Here is a 22,455-nt window from a genome sequence, read left to right as displayed (position 1 = left end):
GATGGAGCTGAGCATGTGAGTCCACTTCAGCGACATTACTGAGGTGGATGGAGAAAGAAGGAAAGGAACAAACAGCAGGTGGCGCTGCACAGAAAGATCTTTTTCAATAACTCATTGACTATACTACATTTTTAATTACATGCAGTTACAAAAGTATTCAGATCCAGGTACTGGCTCGTAAAATGTAGCATATTTCTCGTAGGAATACCCCTTAAGGCGACTTTCATATCAGCGTTTTCAATTTCCGCTATTGAGATCTGTCATAGGATCTCAACAGCGGAGGAAAACGCTTCCGTTTTGTCCCCACTCATTGTCAATAGGGACAAAACTGAACCGAAGGGAACGGAGAGCTCCAGAATGCATTCCGTTCTGTTGGGTTGCCTTCCCATGACGCACACATGGAGCAGCCAGCAGCATTTCTGAGTGCGTCCTGCGATGCGGAGCAAGACGGATCCGTCATGACTCACAATGTAAGTCAATGGAGACGGATCCGTTTTCTTTGACACAGAAGCGGTCTTACATATTGAATTGGCGCTGGATGCGCCGAAGTTATGGAGAGGCTGGCGTCTCTTCAGAACTTTCGTGGAGCCACCACCGGCTTAGGGCTTTATTAAGACTGGGCGTCTAAAACGCAGAACGGACAAGAATAGGACATGTTCTATATTTTTTTGCAGGGCTGCGGAATGAACTTACGGATGCAGACTGGTTTGAGATGAATGGGTCCGCATCCGATCCGCATTTTTTCCCATGTGTGCATGAGCCATAAGTATAATACTTTGGAAAATCCAGATATCGCTGAGCCTGACCATTCGACAGGAACCTAAACAGTAAAGCGGATTCTGGGGGCTTTGGGCTCATCTGTTGCAAATCTTTCTCGAATATCTGCATCTGATTTTCCAAGAAGTTGCTCTCCTGTCATTACCGACTACCGTACAGTCACTCTCGGCCGCATGAAGCCGGGCCCCGGTTCCTATGGTAACAATCAGTGAACTCTCAGGTAGGATGCGGTGACATATTTTTGTCAGTTGATTCATTACACGTCTGAAACAACGCCTGAAACACTGACCGGAGGAACGTACCGTCCTTCAGAATATTATGAAGCGGCAGGAAAAAAAGCATAAAGAACAATGGGATTCTGCTCTCCAAACTCTGCAGATACAGAACCATCTCCGTTCTGCATGTGAAATGGAAAGCAGGATGAAATATGGGATGCTTTTCTGAAAATAATTACAGTGAATATACCAGCGGCGGCGGCGGATATAAAAGAACAGCATTTCTAAGTAAATAGAGTGCTCTGCAAACTAATCACAAGCACTCGACGTGACAATTGAAGCATAAATGAAATAAAAATAAGATACAGAAAAAATACCGTTGATTTGCGCCGATGACAGTTTCCAAATGAAAGAGCTGAATCTCAATGGTTTAGAGGAAAAAAATATATAACGCTATACCATAGACTCTAGAGTGAAATTGAGGAGCTCTGGGATAACATACAAACAGGCAGGGGGTACATGAAAGGGGGGACACAGATAGCAGTTGCATTGAGATCCTGGAGTCTGATGGTGCCTACAGGTTCCTCTGCCCCATAAGACACACCAGTATTCTGAATGGTAGGTGAGGTCCCTGTTACAGATTAGGCTAGGTTCACACCTGAGCGTTTTACAGCGCGTTCCTACACGCTGTAAAACGCTCAATAGGCAAAAACCAATGTTTCCCTATGGGCATGGTTCTCACCTGAGCGTTTTACAGCGCGTACGAATGCGCTGTAAAAACGCCCTACGCCCCAAGAAGTACAGGAGCTTCTTTGGGGCGTATTGTAGCGCGTAACACCTCTGTTTTTCATTGTGGTCAATAGCAAGAACGCGTTTCCAAAATACAAAAACGCCCCAAAATACGCCTCAAAAATGCCTGTAAACAGCGCTTATCGAATACGCTCAGGTGTGAACCCAGCCTTAGCATTGGAGACCAGGAGCTTCAAGTTATGCTTCTATAGTCTGTGGAAAGATGTGTCCTGGCGCCGTTTTGACCAGGGTATTTAGATACAGGGGTAGAACCCGGGTGAAGCCTAGCGGCACAACCTCTGCATATAGTGTATCTATAATATTATGTATATACTGCACCTGCCAATAAACTACTGTGTTTTTTGCTCCATAAGACACACCCCCTGCCCAAAAGTGGGGGGAAATGGCAGAAGGTCTTGTGGAGTGAATACTAGTGAGCGCTTCCATTATGAAAGCGCTTAAAGGGAACCTGTCACCAGTTTTATGGTGTCCTAACTAAGGGCAACATAAATAAGTGACTGATTCTCTTAGCAAAATGCTGGGTCACTTTCTTTAACTGACACAGTCAATCTGCCAACATCTTGTATTGAAAAGCTCCAGCTCCTAATGATGAGTCCTGAATATTCATGAGCTCCTGACTCTCCCCGCCCACCTGCTGCTGATTGACAGTTATTTTCCATATGAATCAGCAGCAGGTAGGCAGGGGAGTGGCTATAGCTCTGAATTAAATAAACGCCGGACTCAATGACATCACGCTGGACTCAAATCAGCTCATTAGCATGCGGCATCTTGGTGTGTATATTATGAGGTAACCATCTGTCACACCAGTAAGTGAATACATCCAAGGTACTTTTTAGTAGTTAATGATTGTATATAATTAGTTAGATTATAATCAAATATCCACATGACAGGTTCACTTTAATAGTATACAACAGGACTGGGGAGCGGTGAATACAAAATTCCTGGTGCTACATGTACTCACTGCTCCCTAGTTTTCTCTGGGCACCGTACTGCACTTTCCTGACTGCGTACAGCATCAGGACGCAGTGCGCGTACTATGACCTTACGTTGAGCAACATCAGGTGACAGTGCAGCGGGGCACCTGAAAAAGAGCAGGCAGCGGTAAGTGCAGGAAGAGCTGCTGGATCTGCAGAGTGGTCGCAATGTCCGGAGGAGGAGAGGTAAGTTATTTTATTTATTTTATGTCTATTGAGGGTCTGATCCGAGGTCTAACGGGGAATGGGGGCTTGATGTGAGGTCTGAGTTGAGGTCTAATGAAGAATGGGGGTCTGATCTGAGGTCTGATGGAGGTCTGTTCCGAGGTCTAATGAGTAATGGGGGTCTGATCTAAGGTCTAATAATGAATGTGAGTCTGGTCTCAGGTCTAATGAGGGCATGAGTTGGGGGTCTGATCTGAGATTTGATGGGGTCTGATGAGGAATGGTGATCTGATCTGAGGTCTGATGAGGAATGGGGGTCTGATTTGGTGGTCTCATGAAGATTAGGGGTCTTATCTGAAGTCTGATGAAAAATATTTTTTTTCTTATTTTCTTCCTCAATACTAGGTGCATCTTATGGAACAAAAAATACAGTAAATACCATATAGCTGTATATACAAATAGCAACAAGAACCACAGGTAATGAAATAATTATTTCCCATCAAAATGAACCAAAAATTTGGAGAAAAGTAATAAAGTAATAAAACACTACTTTTCTTCACCCTCAACCTCAGTGTATATTAAAGGGGTTTTCCGGAGAGGAAAATCTAATGTAGTAACAAGCTCACAATGTTTTTATGCATGTATATTGTAATTATACTTAATTTAAAATACCCTATTCATTGCATAGTGAAAGGGGTAGTCCGAGATTTTTTTTTTTTTTACTGATGACCTATCCTCTAGATAGGTCATCATTATCTGATCGGTGGGGGTCCGACACCCAGCTGTTTGAGAAGGCACCAACGCTCGCTGTAGCACCACATCCTTTTCTTTGCTCAGTGGGGCAGAGCTGTGCCTAGGCCATGTGGCTGGTGAACATAGCATCACATGGCCTAAGCAAATCTGCGAGAAGGCCCTAGAGCTACTGCGAGCGTCGGTGCCTTCTTAAACAGCTGATCGGAGGACAGGTCATCAGTAAAAGAAAATCTCGGAAAGCCCTTTTTAGGACGAGCTGTCACCTCGCATGACATGTCTGTTTTACTAATATTACTGCATGCTGTGCTAGTCTTCTATTATTCCTACTAGAAGTTTATAAATGAATTACCAGCAGTCTGCAAGGCCCACCTGGTGTTACCCGTCGAGGTAGCCTAAGGGTTCATGTACAGCGCCATTACCGTTTTTGTGGTCCGCATTTTTCAGAATGAAATGGCCGGCCCCAGATAGAACAGTCCTATCCTTGTCTGTAAAACGGACAAGAATAGGACATTTTCAATTTTTTTTGGAAGGCCCGCAGAGCAGACATACGAATGTGAGAACTAGTGAGAAACCTACTGACTTGTCATTACTTAAAAAACTAATATATATATCTTACAAATACTGCATACTGAATATATAGTGCCTAATGACAATTTCCGCTCTGCTGCATTTACAGACTCAGATCCGTTATATATTGTAACTATATCATGCAATATGTCCAGGATTATACTAATTAAGGCTACATGCACACGACCGTGCCCTTTTTTGCGGTCCACAAACCGCGGATCCGCAAGAAAACGGAAGCCGTCCGTGTGCCTTCCGCAATTTGCGGAACGGAACGGGCGGCCAATTGTAGACATGCCGATTCTTGTCCGCAAAACGGACAAGAATAGGGCATGCTATATTTTTTTGCGGGGCCACAGAACGGTGCAACGCATGCGGACAGCACACTGAGTGCTGTCCGCATCTTTCGCGGGCCCATTGAAGTGAAACTGCGGCTCGGATGTGGACCCGAACTACGGTCGTGTGCATAAGAGCTAATTCTGTATAAAAATCTAATCGGTAGGAAAACTAGAAAATCTCTCACATTCAACTTAGGCTCCATGCACACGACCGTATGTGTTTTGCGGTCCGCAAATTGCGGATCCATTGTAATAATGCCTATCCTTGTCCGCTAACTAGAAAAAAATAGGACATGCACTATTTTTTTTGCGGAGCAACGGAACGGACATACTGATGTTTTTTTGCAGACCCATTGAAATGAATGGGTCTGCATCCTATCCGCAAAAAAAAACGGATCGGACACAGAAACAAAATATGGTCGTGTGCATGAGGCCTCCTGCACACGACCGGTATTTACCCCCGTTTACTGGTCGTTTTTTGCGTTCCGTATACGGAACCATTAATTTCAATGGTTCTGCAAAAAAAAAAACGGAATGTACTCCATATGCATTCCGTTTCCGTATTTCCGTTTTTCCGTTCCGTTTAAAGATAGAACATGTCCTATTATTGCCTGCAAATCACGTTCCGTGGCTCCATTCCGTGGCTCCGTATGTCTTCCTTTTCCGTTCCGTTTTTTGTGGAACCATCTATTGAAAATGTTATGCCAAGCCCAATTTTATCTATGTAATTACTGTATACTGTATATGCCATACGGAAAACGGAATGGAAAAACGGAACAGAAGCGGAAACACAACAGAAACAAAAAACGGACCGCAAAACACTGAAAAAGCCATACGGTCGTGTGCAGGAGGCCTTAATCTCATGTTCGGCTTTCTTGTTAAAATAAAGTGTACGACCGCCTTTAGTTTATAGTGACACGATGACATAATGTCACTTCCTGCGGGGAATAATTGCATCTCATCCGATTTTTTCGTAGCCATGCCTGGCAAGGTTGCTGGAATTGAAATGATTCCCACTAATTCTTGCAATTACTTCTTGGAAACTTTCAAACTCTGTGAAATTGGGGAAGGGATTTGACTAATGACTTTATTGCCCAGAGCAATTCCTCTGTCTGCTAGAGCTGACTGTGTCAATAATGAAACCCACCAAGTCTGCGGCAGCTGAGGATCCGTAGCTGTGCACACTTACTGAGGTGACATCTGCTCCCTGTTTCTTTACAACTGGTTACAGGACAATTAGAGGCCACACACAGGAGGGCAAAAAGGTGACTTTTCCAGAAAAGTTCCCCCGCACAAAAGCAATACAGTGGTGTAAGTGATTCTGATGTAAATGTAGCTTTAATTGTCCAAGTTCCTGAACTCATCAGCACTATTGTCACTCATTCCAAGATGTGCTTCCCATTGTCTTATCTAATAATTATCTTTAGGTTTTTTTCTGAGATTATGAGATCCGCACTGGTCCACACCAGACACCCCTCCCAATCGGCTTTTTGAAAGGGTTGTCTCATTTCAGCATTTATCATGTAGAGAAAGTTAATGCAATACACTTATTAATGTATTGTGATTTTCCATGTTGCTTCCTTTGCTGGCTGGATTCAATTTTCCATCACATTATACACTGCTCATATCCAGGGGTTACGACCACCCTGCAATCCAGCAGCGTTGGTCGTACTTGCACACTATTGGAAAAATCTGAGGGGAAATTGATTCCCTACCACGAAGCACAAGGAAATTCAGCTTCACTGCAAATCGAAATTCGGATCGAAGTCCACTTGGGATACTTCAATTCGCTCAACCCTATTGATGGCCTTAGGGTTAGACCATCAGTATCCTGATTCAGAAAGCTACTTTAACAAGATGACCATCAAACCCACAATAACGCAAGGGCTACACAGCGACACGGCTGGATTTCTTGGGACTGCCTCGGCGATCCCATTAATTTCTATAGGACCACTACTGCTGAACAATCCTGGCCACGACAGGTGTCGCGTGACCAGTGTTCCCGTGTAGCCCTTGCCTAATAGTTGTGCACCTCTTGATCTTGACCCTTTCACTCAGTAGGTCTTGTCTGCTTCCTGACGATCTTTGCCTGCTGGTTCGTGTTGTGCTCTTGGGAACTGCGATCCTGTGAGTAGTCTTCAGCAAGGACCAACCTCAGCAAGAAGGTTAAAGGGGTTTTCTAGTACATACCTTCTATGTATCTAGACTGGAGATTCCTATTAAAATCATCTTACACTTTCTAATTTACACCCTCTTCAATTTCATTACCGATCCACCGATTCAGCCCATGGTTACATGACCCTGTTTATCTTCTTCTACTGAAGATCACTTGTTGTACAACCACATGGTCTATCCTCGCAGGCTACCACCCAAAATAGACATGTCATAAGGCATAACTTACTGGCCTGGACCGTTGGTAAGAAGACTACTGTGGGGATGGATAGACTGCTTGGGCTTTTCCGTACCTCAAAGGCCTCATGTGGAAATCTTCACAGCTCTGAAGTCTTGAGTGTCATAATCTGCCCCATTCCAGTCTACGTCTTTCAATGATCTTGGACACTAGGTTAGGCTATGTTCACATCCGTAGTCTTTTTTCCATTGTTTTGCTCCATTATAGAAGAAGAACAATGAAAATAACATAAACTTCGTATCCAGACACCAATGACTCCCGACAGACCTCACTGACTATAATGGAGTCCACTGAGTTTCCGTCATACAACCCGTTATTTTACCAGACAAAACAGAGCAGCGTGATGCACTATTTCAGGGATGGACAACCTGAAGCTCTCCAGCTGTTGCAAAACTACCACTCCCAGCATGCCCAGACTGCCTACAGCAGGGCATGGTGGGAGTTGTAGTTTTACAACACCTGGAGAGCCACAGGTTGACCATCCCTGCACTATTTTGTCCCGTATTTTTGATGTGAACATGACCTAAGTATGGATTTGGGGGTAGGGTACATACATTTAGTTGTATGATCTGTTCTCATTCTGCCTGGCCATGTGGGAGTTAAAAGCAGGCTGCCTGTCATACAAGATATATCACCAACGTTCAAAACAAGACATGACTAAGCAAATGAAAGCCCTGGTGGGAACTGATAAATGTTACAATTATCCGTCCTACAGAAGTGTTCTCCAAGCAGACGTATGACTTTTTTTTTGTACCAGGGCCTGACAAATATAAATTATTTAAGGCTTTTAACTAATCATAGATACTATGGTGTCTCCTCAAACTGCATAAACACGCTTTCTGGATGATTTTCTTCAATCAGCTGAGCAGAGGTTCCTTCCTGGACTCTTTCTGATGTCCCGTCTGCTGGGTTGTCATCTTTCCACCACAGTTAATCACTAACTACAATAACTTATAGTATACTAATTATACCATTAAGGGAAATGTTTGCGAATCAATATTACAAAGTATGTATGGATCTGTTTTTGCTAAGCCAGAAGCTGTGTGTAGCTCATTATACAGCATTAGGGCTCATGCACTCGACCGCTGTATTAGTCCACATCTGATCCGAATTTTTGGGGAGTCAGATGTGGACCCATTCACTTCAATGGGGCCACAAAAGATGTGGACAGCGCACTGTGTGCTGTACACATCCGTAGGCACCCACAAAAAAAAGAACATGTCCTATTCTTGTCCACATTATGGACTGGATGTTCCATGGCTGGTATCTGTGTTTTGCCGATCCCCAATTTGCTGACCGCAATAAAGACTATAGTTGTGTGCATGAGCTTTTACTGAGCAACGTAGCTGTGAATTCAGTTGTGGAGTGAGATAGAAAACTTATTAAAGGCTGCAGCAGCGTCTTGTCATTGTCCCATTCACCATTCTGTTTCTCCCTCCTCTACAGACTATGGGCTGCAGCTGTAACCAGATCTCTCGGTAAGCTGCTAACTCGCCTTTACTAAAGATGGCTTTTAGCAGTGAATTGAGAGGGAATGATCAGTGCAGGAAGCTGGAGGGGGCAGGAGCCTGATAGATGGAGAAAGAGGCATTTTAAAAATAATAAAATACCTTACAAAATTTCTTATCTTCACCTTATCTTCACCTTTGAAATGAGTTATTCTTTAAATTTAGTTAACCTATGAGTAATATTATCATATTCACAAAATCTCGTAATCTAGTAATAGATTGCTGACATTGGATATGACATTATTCTGATGTTCAAGGCTTATTAGCTAAAAACATATTTAAAAAAATGTATATAATGCTGTGTTGAATAATTCTACTTAAGGCTTTGTTCATACTTGCGTTATGGCTTCTGTTCATAATGGAAACCACAAAGCCCTGCAGATCCCTCACATGACAGATAGACCCTACTGACTTACATTTAGGTCTGTTGGGTTCCATTGTTTCCAGCACTATTCTTCCCATTCAATGTGCCAGGGCTGCCAATGGAGTTGCACATAGATGAAGGGATGTACGGCTACGAAGGCAGTTTTGACAGGAGTTATATGTTGGTCCTTCCATTCTTAGGTTGCAGCAATCATTAGTTTAAGAACACGGTTGACTATTTTTGTGCACATTATAGGACTTCACCCACTGATGAGGCACAGGTGTCACCATGTTCTAGATTAGGGGACTTCAGTAGAAGTTCCTTCAAGGCGTGATGAGTTTTTTGTTCACCCCATCACTGATAAACATATATGATAGCGGTCTATCATTACTGTCTATGCCTTACAGTATTACAGCAGTTGGGTTAAAAGAGTTTTTCAACAGCTTTTAACTGATGACTGATCCTCAGGATAGGTCATCAGTATCTGATTAGTGGAGGTCCGACACTCGGGACCCCTGACAATCAACTGATAAAGGTGGCAGAGTGCTACGCCTTCTTGCAGCTTACCTAGGCCAGTGACGACACGTTCATCGGTCACGTGGCCTTAGGGGCAGGCACAGTTCAGTCCCATTGAAGTGAATGAGCTGTGATACCAAGCAGTGCCGCTAAACAATGTAAGGCAGTGTGCTTGGTAAGCTGTGAGGAGGCTGCCATGCTCCTCCTCAAACAGCTGATTAGTGGACCCTATGCTGTGGATAGGTCATCAGTTTAAAAAACCTGGAAAACCCCTTTAATATTTACAGCAAAAGATGACAACTTGGGGTCAGTCATAAGAACCATATGGGGTGTTTTTACCATCTCCAGAATAATGGCTTGGACCTAGGAACATGTAAAAAGGAAATATTTGGAGTAGAAGTTACGAGCAGACAGGTAGACGAAGAGAAGACAGGAATCACAAAACAATTTCACGACCGATTAACGGCAATTCAATGGCAAGTGACTCTGCTAACCCTTTAAATGCTGACAGAGGAGTTTACCGAAGATTTTTATTACAGCAACCCTCAGTCTGATCCCAAGAAGAAGCCATAACTGAAGCAATAAATTGGAATAAAACCATTCATGCACGCCACCTAAAAAGGTCAATTTTAGCATAATAAAATTACCACTGGAATGTCTCACCAAACTCATTCCCTCGCTGACCTAACTCCGACAATGAATAACATAATATCGGCATAAATAGCCTGATATGATAAGACAGCAGCACTTAATGAATATTAGATTAAAAACTCAAGCATGAGAATAATAAAAGCATCTTCTGCTGGTAAAAAATTTAACATCATAAGGCTACCCGGCGCCGGAGCTGTTTCATGCACTGAGTTTATTGTCAGGCCTAAGTTGCTTCACGCGATTTCCTCTGGTCTGCTGCCAGCACCGATCGATCTACACACAGCTAAAGTAGAAACTGGCACTGAAGAGCCAACACAGAAATAACGGATGGCAGAGGTGGGTAGTGCCAAAGGTAAAATCCTGGATATCGCCCTTCTCCTTTTACTACGCGTAAATCTTTTGCTGCATCTTAGAATGGTTTTACGAGATTCAAATATTGGCGATCAGTATCTGATCGGTGGGGGTCCGACACCTGGGACCCCCGCCGATCAACTGTTTGAGATGGCTGCGGTGCTCCTGTGAGTGTCGCCGCTTTCTCTGTGCTCACCAAGCACAGCGCCGTACATTGTATAGCGGTTGTGCTTGGTATTGCAGTATAGCCCCATTCACGTCTATGGGGCTGAGCCGAGCCTAGGCCATCTGACTGATGAGCGTGACATCACATGGCCTAGGAAATGCTGCGAGAAGGCCGTGGCGCTACTGCAAGCGCCATTCCCCTCTCAAACATCTGGTTGGTGGGGGTCTCGGGTGTCAGACCCTTATTGATCAGATACTGATGACCTATCCAAGTCTCGAAAAACCCTTTTAAAGTTCTAGAGCCTCAAATCTGTACCAAGCCCACCCATTTATTAGGTACCAGTTATGAAATTGTGTCGTCATATGCGCTAGATTGACCTTCGAGCCTCCTTCGTCACAAAAACACCTTGGTAAAACAACATTTGCCAATTTCACCCATATCTTGCGAAGGCCTAGTCTGTCTCCTTCAGGGCACCTGCGCAGTGAAGCGAACCTTTCCAGGTGCATATCCTGCGCAGGTGCTGTGAAGGGCTGACACCAGGAGTTGTACACCCAGCTTTACTGTGCAGGTGCTCTGGAGGTGACAGATTGCGAATGCGGGAGTAGTTTGCAAGATGCGGAGAGGCGAGGAGCATCAATCAAGGGGCAGGAGGCAGGATTTGGGTGCCAGCCTCCTTGACTTGTAAGCACTCATAAGCTGAGAGTGGGGAATAAAGACGATTTTCTCTGCAAACATGAAACCAGGATAACAGCACCATCAGGGACAACATGCTTGGAAAGATATGTAAGGTAATGAGCATAGTTAAATGTCAGCTATCTTGCTGACCGGTTCCCTTTAAGGGTATATGCGCACGGTGTGTATTACATGTGGATATTTGTGTAGAAGATCCACTGCATAAGGGCTCATGCACATGACCATTGTTGGCCGGTGCCTGTATTGCGGCCCTCAGACAGCGGGTCTGCTATATACGGGCATCAGTATTTTGTGCACCGCATCACGGATGCAGACCAATTAACTTGAACGAGTCCGCAATCTGTTAGGTACAGTGCGGAACGGAGGCACAGAACACCACAGAAGCTTCTGCTGGTTTTCTGTCCATGCCTCCGCACCGCATAAAAGTAGTGCATGCACAACTTTTTTGCAGTGTGGGCAGTGTGGACTGCCAGATGCAGATTACGGACCCCATTGAAGTGAATAGGTCCTGTGCCCGCATACGGCGGCCCTACGGTTGGTGCCCATTCATTGTGAACTGCAGCCCAGCCAACACACGCTCATCTGCATGAGCCCTAAGGCAGTACCAACTAAGCTGTTGAGATTTTTAAAGTCTTAGGACTCGTTCACACGACCGTTGCCCCTCCGTTGCTGTATTGCGGGCCGCACACTTGCTCTATCTTTTTGCGGAACAGACGGATCGCCGACCCATTCAAATGAATGGGTCCGCGATCTACATGCGGCAATTTGCGGTCCACAGCACGGGCATGGAGGGGCAATGGTCGTGTGAACAAGCCCTTATGTACACTATGCGGAAATATTCTGTGTGAAAATTAAACCGGTGTGGATTTTGAAATCTGCAGTATGTCAATTGTTGTGTGGGTTTTTAGTGCAGACTTCACCCTCTGAAAAGCAGATGGTGAGATCTGGGGCAAATCCACATCAGATCCGCATCAAAATCACATAGATTTTGGTGTGATTTTGGTACATAAACGCAGCAAAAATGGCATGAAAACCCTTGTGGAAAATCTGCGCTGTGCTTCTTTGTACAATCATAACTGCGAAGGAACCATTATATTTGCGTTTCCCTAAAGTCTCTTTCAGTCATATTATTCCCTGTTTCAGTTGCACAGCTAGATGCATTTCTCTCACAAGCAAAGGGTGTCTCTCTTCTCCCAGTACTGTATGCAGTGATCTCACTTCCCTTACTTCCCACTATGTTTGTCATCTTCTAGGGAGCAGGAGTCTTCTGTGATGTCCAGAAGCTGTATAGAAACAGTTGTTTTATCAGGCACATAATCTCCGCTAGTTCTGACATGCCCCCACTTTCTCTCAGCCGTCTTCTGAGTCGGGGCCGATCTTGCCTAAAACAGGCAGTGGTCTGCAACTTAGATGGAAGTAAGACCCCCTAGTGCCAATGACGTTACAGCTATTTTCAGGTGGATGCAGACATATTGTTTAAATGAAGTAATTTAGAAATTTGCTAGTTACACCGTTCTCTAATAAATTAGATGATATTGTGTGAAAGCACAGTGACTCTTTAAAGGGAGTCTGTCACACTATTAAGTACAATAATACATGTATAGAACACCTACTGCTGACTCCAGATAAGTCATTTGTATGCCGATACTCACCGCCTTTCCCCCACTATGTACCCACAAACCGGACGTAGAATGTATAGAGAGGACTTCTCAATTGTGTGCGCATGCACAGGAGTCCTCTCAATGCGTCTCATCGCTGGTTTGCAGGAGCACAGCAGGGGAATGGGGGGGCAGATCGACATACAAATGACTGATCCAGAGTCAGCGGCAGGGCCTCTATACATGTATAGTACCTAATAGGGTTTGTCGGAGGTGACAGATCCCCTTTAGGGAGTCATTGGGTCTGCCAAATGATATTACATATGTCTACTCTTATAACCAAAGTATATAACATATATATCATATAGCTTGAACTAGTCAAAAAGAGACTCATTCACGATTTCACGAATACTGGATCCATTGTATAAAAGTGTGTATAGACAAAAAACGGAGCAGTTCTCCACTGTAACCAGTTAGTAAATGCCTTACGAAAATGTAACTATTCACAATAAGTGACTATTCACCTTTATACATAAAGTCCAACACATTGGGAAACATTTACATTTCGCAGGCTGGAATCAGCAGATAGAAGAAGGGAGCCTTTGAAAGTAAGGCTACTTTCACGCTAGCGTTTTGGCTTTCCGTTTGTGAGATCCGTTCAGGGCTCTGACAGGCGGTCCAAAACGGATCAGTTTTGCCCTAATGCATTCTGGATGGAAAAGGATCCGCTCAGAATGCATCAGTTTGCCTCCGATCAGTCTCCATTCCGCTCTGGAGACGGACACCAAAACACTGCCTGCAGCGTTTTTCTGTCCGCCATGTGGTGCGGAGCAAGACGGATCCGTCCTGACACACAATGTAAGTCAATGGGGGACGGATCAGTTTTCTCTGAAACAATAGAAAACGGATCCGTCCCCCATTGACTTTCAATGGTGTTCATGGCGGATCCATCATGGCTATAGAAGACATAACACAACCGGATCCGTTCATGACAGATGCATGCGGTTGTATTATTGTAACGGAAGCGTTTTTGCAGATCCATGATGGATCCGCAAAAACGCGAGTGTAAAAGTAGCCTGATTATCTCTTGGTCACTTGCTGATTAAATAGGAGTTAATGTAAAGTGTAAGTTATTACAGTGCGGTATAATAAGCCGCCACAGGGTGATACGGTTGGTTCAACACCGGTAATACATAACTGAATACAAGCTTTTCATAGGTACACAACTCAAAGTTCAACTTGACGAATGTTTTTTTCCTGGAACATTAGGGGTATTCCCATGTGAAACAATAGGGGGCATATTGCTAGGATATGTCCCCACTGTCTATATCGAGAATGGAGTGGGGAAGATGGTGGCTGAGGACCCCGGGCACCACCAACCGCACTCCCCATAGTAGTGAATGGGAGCGCACCACGCTTGCGCGGACACTGCTCCCATTCATTTCTATGGGGCTGACGGGGCTTGGCTATTTTCGGCACAGAAATTAATGGAGGGTTGGCTGCGCATATGCAGTGCGCCCTCCGGGACTTTTGGGGCTCCGTTCCCGATATAGGTGCGGGTCCTATCATAGAAATGAATGGAGGGTTGGCTGCGCATATGCAGTGCGCCCTCCGGGACTTTTGGGGCTCCGTTCCCGATATAGGTGCGGGTCCTATCAGACTATGGGGGCATATCCTAGTGATATGCCCCCATTGTCTGAGATGGGAAAACCCCCTTTAAATACTGTTTGCGTATACAAGGGCAAGTCGCCTCTAAATGCTGGGACCTGCACCTGTCTTTAGGGAGGAGCCCGAAAAGTGAAGGAAATTCCTACAGCAATGAATGGAGGGAGGCTGTGCATGGTGGTGATGTTGGTGGTGGTGGTGGGGGGAGAGGGGGGGGGGCAGGGGCTCCATTCTAAAGATACCACCTCTGGGACCCACACCATTGGAGGCATATCCTAGCGATATGTCTGAGGTCAGACAACATTTTTAACAGAATCTATTCCACCAATTTAACAATGGGAGCTATCTGCCTGCAGATCCTCTGACCAATATGTGGCAGAAATATGATTTTCAGTTCGATTTCTGCTATGGATTTTCTGGTGGTGTGGGGGGGGGGGGGGAATCACAGATCTGCCTATGGCAAATCTGAGTAGAGTGAATATTGCCTTACAGTCACAAGAGCAGCAAAAAGTGGCAGCTTAATAGCATCGGTCCACCCGGTCAATATGCCCTATTAGTGCAAAAAGACATCATAAAGGAGTACCTCCTGCTTAGTACCCCCCCTATCAGCCAATGTTCACCGAGAAGCATCGTCTCTGATGGAGAGGAACCCATCCATGTGATCCCATCATCAGATCTCCTGCGGTTTCAACATCTAGGCTCATGGTGATCAATTGGACAATTCCTTTAAAAAGGGGGTTTTCTATGCTCCTCATATTGATGACCCATCCTCAGGATAGGTCATTAATATCCGATCAGTGAGGGTCTGACACCCTGCACCCTCACCAATCAGGAGCCTGGAAAACCCCTTTAATTGCATTAATCCAACAGCATTAGGGTTCTAATCAACATGGTGGTAAAACCGCAGTGTCCAGGTGACTTTGCCAGGGCACCATAATGGGTCGACTCCTTGCCACGCAATTAGTCTCGCGTGATTGTATTGTCTTGTGAATAAAAACTATAAGGTTCATACTGCATTAGAGTTTTTATTTTATTTTTTATTAAATTATTTAAAATTATTTAATACAAAAATAGAAAATTCTTACACAATATCAAATTGCTCAGTATAATATATGCATTTTTGACTATAACATCGGAGAACCCATAAGGCTTGCCTCCAATAAATCATCCCTACCCACACTGGAATGCCCCCCCCCATCCCCCATACTGTAGTAGAGTTAACACACATGCTTTATGAGACGTGTTATCTAAACTAAATGTGTTAAGCAAACACTATCAATTGCTTTTGAATAGCTTTTGTTTCAAGATAACGCGATGAGTTAAGAAATTTGAGTAAAGAGTTTGAGTCTTAGTCCTGCTACATCTGTAGGTCTACTATTTGACTCTATAGCCAGCAGGCATTTGCTGTATGTAGCATTGCTTTTTTTATTCACAATTTTACATAAAAAGTATTAATTTTTACCATTGAAATTCCCTTTTTTTTGGTATATTTTTTGTTAATTTCTACAGGAGGGACCTATGGCCATGTTCATAATGTACCTTCTGGATCATGACTAGAAGGTCAGAACTAGAATGAAATCTGACCCCGATCCCCACAGTAGATGGTGAAGGAAAATGTGGTAGAGCGAGACTGGCCAATAGGAATATCAGAGGTTCCTTTGATGGGCCCAGGTTCTGACCCTATAGAGAGACCCAGACACAAAAGACTGTGGACCCATCGAAGGTGAGAAGTGGATCAGTTGCTGGTTGAGTTTTCCAGTTTTTTCACCCATTGATCTTATCAGTTCAATGAAAACAGAAAAGGAGTTATAACTAGAGTGTGGACTCTCAAACTCCCTTCCTCAAAGTGTCTGAAAGGGGTGGTAGTAGTCTAAGGGTAACCACAGAACATTTGTATGCCATTGAGGGTCTATGAAACGTTTGATGACCATTCCACCTGGCAATGTATCAACATTTGTTAGCTTTGTAATGGAATATTAATAGACCCCAGACAATGCAGGGTGGTGTATATCCATGTAGCCTCCCTCGTGTTGTATACATCACTCTCTCCGCCTATTCATAGCTAGATACAGCATCTCACAAAAGTGAGTCCACCCCTCACATTATTGCAAATATATTATTATATCTTTTCATGGGACAGCACTTGAGATATGACACTTTGATACAATGTAAGGTAGTAAGTCTACAGCTTGTATAACAGTGTAAATTTGGTGTGCCCTCAAAATAAGGTGTGAATGGGGAGCAGGTGTGTTAAATTTGGTGTTATGGCTCTCACACTCTGGTCACTGGAAGTTCGACATGACACCTCACAGCAAAGAACTCTCGGAGGATCTGAAAAAAAGAATAGTTGCTCTACATAACGATTGCCAACCCCCTGAAACTGAGCTGCAGCATGGTGGTCAAGACCATACTGCGGTTTAACAAGACAAGTTCCACTCAGAACAGGCCTTTCTCCGGTTGACCAAAGAAGTTGAGTGCACGTGCTCAGTGTGATATTGAGCATGGGGGGGTCAGCATGTCAGTGCTCAGACTATACACCGCACTCTGCATCAAACTGGTCTGCATGGCTGTCGTCCCAGAAGGAAGCCTCTTCTAAAGGTGATGCACAAGAAAGTCTGCAAACAGTTTGCTGAAGACAAGCAAACTAAGGACATGGATTACTGGAACCATGTCCTGTGGTCTGATGAGACCAAGATAAACTTATTTGGTTCAGATGCTGTCAAGTGTGTGTGGCGGCAACCAGATGAGGAGTACAAAGACAAGTGTGTCTTGCCTACAGTCAAGCATGGTGGTGGGAGTGTCATGGCTTGGGGCTGCATGAGTGCTGCCGGCTGCAGGGAGCTACAGTTCACTGAGGGAATCATGAATGGCAACATGTACTGTGACATACTAAAGCAGAGCATGATCCCCTCCCTGGGCCTCAGGGCAGTAATCCAACATCATAATGGCCCCAAAAACACCTCCAAGATGACCACTGTCTTGCTAAAGACACTGAGGGTAAAGGTGTTGGACTGGACAAGCATGTCTCCAGACCTAAACCATATTGAGCATCTTTGGGGCATCCTCAAATGGAAGGTGGAGGAGCGCAAGGTTTCCAACATCCACCAGCTCAGTGATATCGTCATGGAGGAGTGGAAGAGGATTCCAGTGACAACAATCCAAGCCCTGGAGAGTTAAGGCCGTGCTGGAAAATAATGGTGGCCACACAAAATATTAACACTTTGGGCACAATTTGGCTATTTTCACTTAGGGGTGTACTGACTTTTGTTGCCAGTGGTTTAGCCATTAGTGGCTGTCTGTTGAGTTGTTTTGAGGGCACATGAAATTTACACTGTTATACAAGCCGTACACTGACTACTTTACATTGTATCAAAGTGTCAGATCTCCATGAAAAGATCTAATAAAATATTAACAAAAATGTGAGGGGTGGACTTACTTTTGTGAGATACTGTATGTATCATTGGTTTCTATGAATATGCGTCATGTGAAAAGACAATAAGTCAATTCAGTGATACCACCACCACCATTACAACCAGAATAAGATGACTAGTCACTGGTTCGAATTGTTCAATACAAATTACACAGCAGGGGATTAACCTTGTCTCTGAAAAGCATGGCTTAATTACCGGCGGAGTGGATCTGTTACTTGTCCTCATTGTATTGTTATTTAAAAGGCCTGGAACTGAGCTGTCAGAATGGCCCATGAAATAGATCATATCGAACCCACAGGGGAAATAGATCACTCTCCCTGCTTCTGAGTCAAACTCTTCTCTAACAAAGCTTCAGGAGGGCAGACTTCTGGGACTGCACTGCTATTTTCTACAGAAAAAAAAGATTTAATTACTCAGGAGAATGGGAATTCCTGAACTGTTCTAGACTTTAACCTACTAAGGTAATGTGTTCCGTACAAGTAACGGAGAGAATGGCGCGGCATTAAAAGCTTATGGGCCGATTATATTATTAACACCTCTAGTACATTCTAAAGCTGTTAATGAGGGAGTGCAGCTACAATGTGACGCCACCTGTAGAAATAAAAAATGTCAAAAAAACACTGATTGATGATTTTGTATCTATCGCCATGACTGATCAATTCATGTATGATCTGCTAATAAAAGCTCGTTACTAATGGGGGTTGAGCGCAAAACGTAAAAGGAAAGAGTTTAGAAAAATACCACACATCTCGTAGATGGTGCAACTACAATGTGACGCCGACTATAGATATAAAAAATGTCAAAAACAGTAATCAATGATTCACATGAGCCTCGTGTCTCATAAGCTGAGCGATGACTGATCAATTCATATATAATCCACTAATGAAAGCTTACTATCAATGGGGGTTGAGTGTGAAAAGAGCAATTTGGAAAGATAATAGGTCAGTTCAGTAATACCACGCATCTGGTAGGGATACAGCTACAATGTGACACCACCTATAGACATGATAAATGTCAAAAATAATAATCAATGATGAGCCGAGTGTCTCATAAGCTAAATGATTACTTATCACTTCATATATGACCTGCTGATGAATGGTCATTCTTAATAGGGGTTGAGTGTAAAAAGAGTAATTTGGAAAGACAGTTCAGTAATACTACACATCTGGTAGGGATTACAGCTACAATGTGACGCCACCTATAGACCTAAGAAAAGTCAAAAACACTAATCAATGATTGATACAAACCCAGTGTCTCATAAACTAAATGATTGCTCATCATTTCATATATACGATCTTCTTTTTTTTTTTTAACAATAATTTTTATTGAAGGATTTTATAACTCGATCTTCTAATAAAAACTTATTATTAATGGGGGCTTGAGAGTAAAAAGAGCAATTTGGAAAGACAATAGGTCAGTTTAGTAATACCACACATCTGGTAGGGACTACAGCTACAATGTGACGCCGACTATAGATTATGAAAAATGTACAAAAACACCCAAAAAAAAAGTAATTTGGAAAGACAATAGGTCAGTTTGGTAATAACACACATCTCGTAGCTACAATGGGAAGCCACCTATAGAAAATGTCGAAAACAGTAATCGATGATGTATATGAGCCTTGTCAATTTATATATGATTTGCTAATGCTAACTCATCATCGCCCATGGAGGTACACTGTCAAAAGAGTCAGAACTGCCATAAATTGTGAAGAATTTGGAGACAAACATGCATTTTTACAGTAATTTTGGCACCAGCAGCACTACTGCTTGTATAAGGATCCATATAACAAGCTTCATTATATACACAAAGTCAAAGTGATGGACATGTATGATGGGCAATTACAGTATGGACAAAGGACTCATATAAAATATTTCAAGTTCATAATTGAATGCCCCCCCTTCAGATTGTCAGGACTAAGCACATGTTATGATTACAGTTAAATGGGGGGTCCATTCTGCATCACCCCAGCTCACATTATAGGTCACCTAGAGTCATCCTTTTAGGTCACCGAAAAAAAAATCACATTGAGCATACCCCTCATAAAGTAACCTGGGGCTCCTGGTCCCTGTGAAGCAAAATTATGTCTATTTACAAAACAATTTTGCTACATTTTTGTAACAATGTGAAGGTTTTCTAATCATCACAGATCAGATAATCATAAGAAAGGGTTACATCAACTGTATATTAATCCGCTGTATATTATATGGGCTATGGCTGGAGTGTAGTCTACCCTATGTTACTGTATATACCTCTAGGGATCAGCCCCAAGGGGCATGGAGCAGCCAGGTCCTTCCTTACCTGTGCTGTTATACAAGTTATTCTTCTCCTCTGTGACCAGGACAGTCCTTGACAGGTCCAACACTGAGGCTGTGGCTGACTGCATGCTTTCTGCTCTGTCCTCATTCAATAGCAGGAGCAAAAGATAGGAAGGAGACCTCTGTGGCAGGTGAGAAATCCTGGAGATCCCTGGGAGAGGTTCAATGAGGCATCAGTCTTGCTGCACACATAATGACTGCTGGGACAGGCTGCCGGCCCAGATCACCCCCCTGCTCTCCCATTAATCTCTAATCTGAAATGGACAGGGACAGTTGAGGAGTGAAATATTTGCTGGAGTCTGGAAGCAGCACTGAGTGTGCACTGGATTATATGTGCTGCAGGAAGACAGTGCTCCCGGGCGCCCTCTGCAGGCTGCTGTGGCTCATGGCACCTCACCTCAGGGACTCCAAATCAAACATTCCTCATCTCAGGAAAAAGATTGTGAAGTTTGCAGAAGGAGATGTCACTTCTTCTTCTTCTTCTTCTTCTGCTCCCATTACACAGGAGGAAAGGGCATCATTTATAAAACTGTATGAGCAGCAGGCATCCTGAGCAATCAGAGGTTACGCTGTCAGTTCCAGACTCTTTGGTAATAAGCCTTCAGTTGATCGCCGGACGGTCTAGGCTACTTTCACACTCGCGTTTGGTGCAGATCCGTCTTGTATCTGCACACACGGATCCGCACCCATAATGCAAACGCTGGTATCCGTTAATAACGGATCCGTTTGCATTATTCATTAAAAAAAAGTCTAAGTCAAAACGGATCCGTCTTGACTTACATTGAAAGTCAATGGGGGACGGATCCGTTTTCAATTGCACCATATTGCTGAATCCTGACCCATTCATTTCAAGGGGTCTGCAGGGGCGGACTGGCCGTAGACCCTTCAGCAAGGATCAGAGACCTCCAGGCGTGGTGAAACTGCGACTCCCAGCAGGCACACTTGCTTGCCTGTTCTCAGGACTCCTATAGAAGTGAATGGAGCATGCTGGGAGTTGTAGTTTCACAACAGCTGGCGTGCCGGAGGTTGCTGACTCCTGTTCTACAGGGAAATATCCCGGTGGGCCGATGCCAAGAGGGACATTTGAGCCCTCTTCACGGCCGCCGGCCGGGTACATAATAACCTGATGTTCTCAGCTTTAATTAATGTAGGAGCATAACCAATGACCGCAGGTGCCCTCCTGAATTCATCTGTATTGCCATCCTCAGGACAGTGATACAGTTAAATACTGTAGTGTGGGCGGCAGTATTCGGTGCTGCATTGTGGTGTTTGGTTCTGCTGAGATGGTATTTTGTGTTGGCTCTATCTACTTGTGCTGGTCTTATCTACTTGTGCTGGTCTTATCTCCTTGTGCTGGCTCTATCTCCTTGTGCTGGCTCTATCTCCTTGTGCTGGCTCTATCTCCTTGTGCTGGCCTTATCTCCTTGTGCTGGCTCTATCTCCTTTTGCTGGCTCTATCTCCTTGTGCTGGCTCTATCTCCTTGTGCTGGCTCTATCTCCTTGTGCTGGCTCTATCTCCTTGTGCTGTCTCTATCTCCTTGTGCTGTCTCTATCTCCTTGTGCTGGCTCTTTCTCCTTGTGTTGGTCTTATCTACTTGTGTTGGTCTTATCTCCTTGTGCTGGCCTTATCTCCTTGTGCTGGCCTTATCTCCTTGTGCTGGCTCTATCTCCTTGTGCTGGCTCTATCTCCTTGTGCTGGCTCTATCTCCTTGTGCTGGCTCTATCTCCTTGTGCTGGCTCTATCTCCTTGTGCTGGCTCTTTCTCCTTGTGTTGGTCTTATCTACTTGTGTTGGTCTTATCTCCTTGTGCTGGCCTTATCTCCTTGTGCTGGCCTTATCTCCTTGTGCTGGCCTTATCTCCTTGTGCTGGCTCTTTCTCCTTGTGCTGGCTCTTTCTCCTTGTGCTGGCTCTTTCTCCTTGTGCTGGCTCTTTCTCCTTGTGCTGGCTCTTTCTCCTTGTGCTGGCTCTATCTCCTTGTGTTGGCTCTATCTACTTGTGCTGGCCTTATCTACTTGTGCTGGCTCTATCTCCTTGTGTTGGCTCTATCTACTTGTGCTGGCCTTATCTACTTGTGCTGGCTCTATCTCCTTGTGCTGGCTCTATCTACTTGTGCTGGCTCTATCTCCTTGTGCTGGCTCTATCTCCTTGTGTTGGCTCTATCTACTTGTGCTGGCTCTATCTACTTGT

The 22,455-nt window shown here is 44.2% G+C and overlaps 1 protein-coding gene across 2 annotated transcripts in view; it reads right to left on the bottom strand.

The window, feature by feature from the left end:
• SUSD3 (sushi domain containing 3) overlaps positions 1-20,548 on the bottom strand; it is an 84,961-nt gene extending 64,413 nt beyond the window's left edge. For both annotated transcript variants that reach the window (XR_006390908.1, XM_044302031.1), the window contains exon 1: positions 20,251-20,548. Coding sequence is in view for 1 of the 2 variants with exons in the window: in XM_044302031.1 (XP_044157966.1) it covers positions 20,251-20,335 (85 nt within the window). In the remaining variant the exon portion in view is untranslated. The remainder of the gene's footprint in view (positions 1-20,250) is intronic.
• Between the last annotated feature and the right edge of the window lie 1,907 nt (positions 20,549-22,455).

The sequence above is a fragment of the Bufo gargarizans genome, chromosome 7 (assembly GCF_014858855.1).
Source record: "Bufo gargarizans isolate SCDJY-AF-19 chromosome 7, ASM1485885v1, whole genome shotgun sequence".
NCBI classification, from domain to species: domain Eukaryota; kingdom Metazoa; phylum Chordata; class Amphibia; order Anura; family Bufonidae; genus Bufo; species Bufo gargarizans.
The sequence above is the reverse complement of the archived record's forward strand: the minus strand, read 5'-3'. Positions and strand labels throughout refer to the sequence as shown.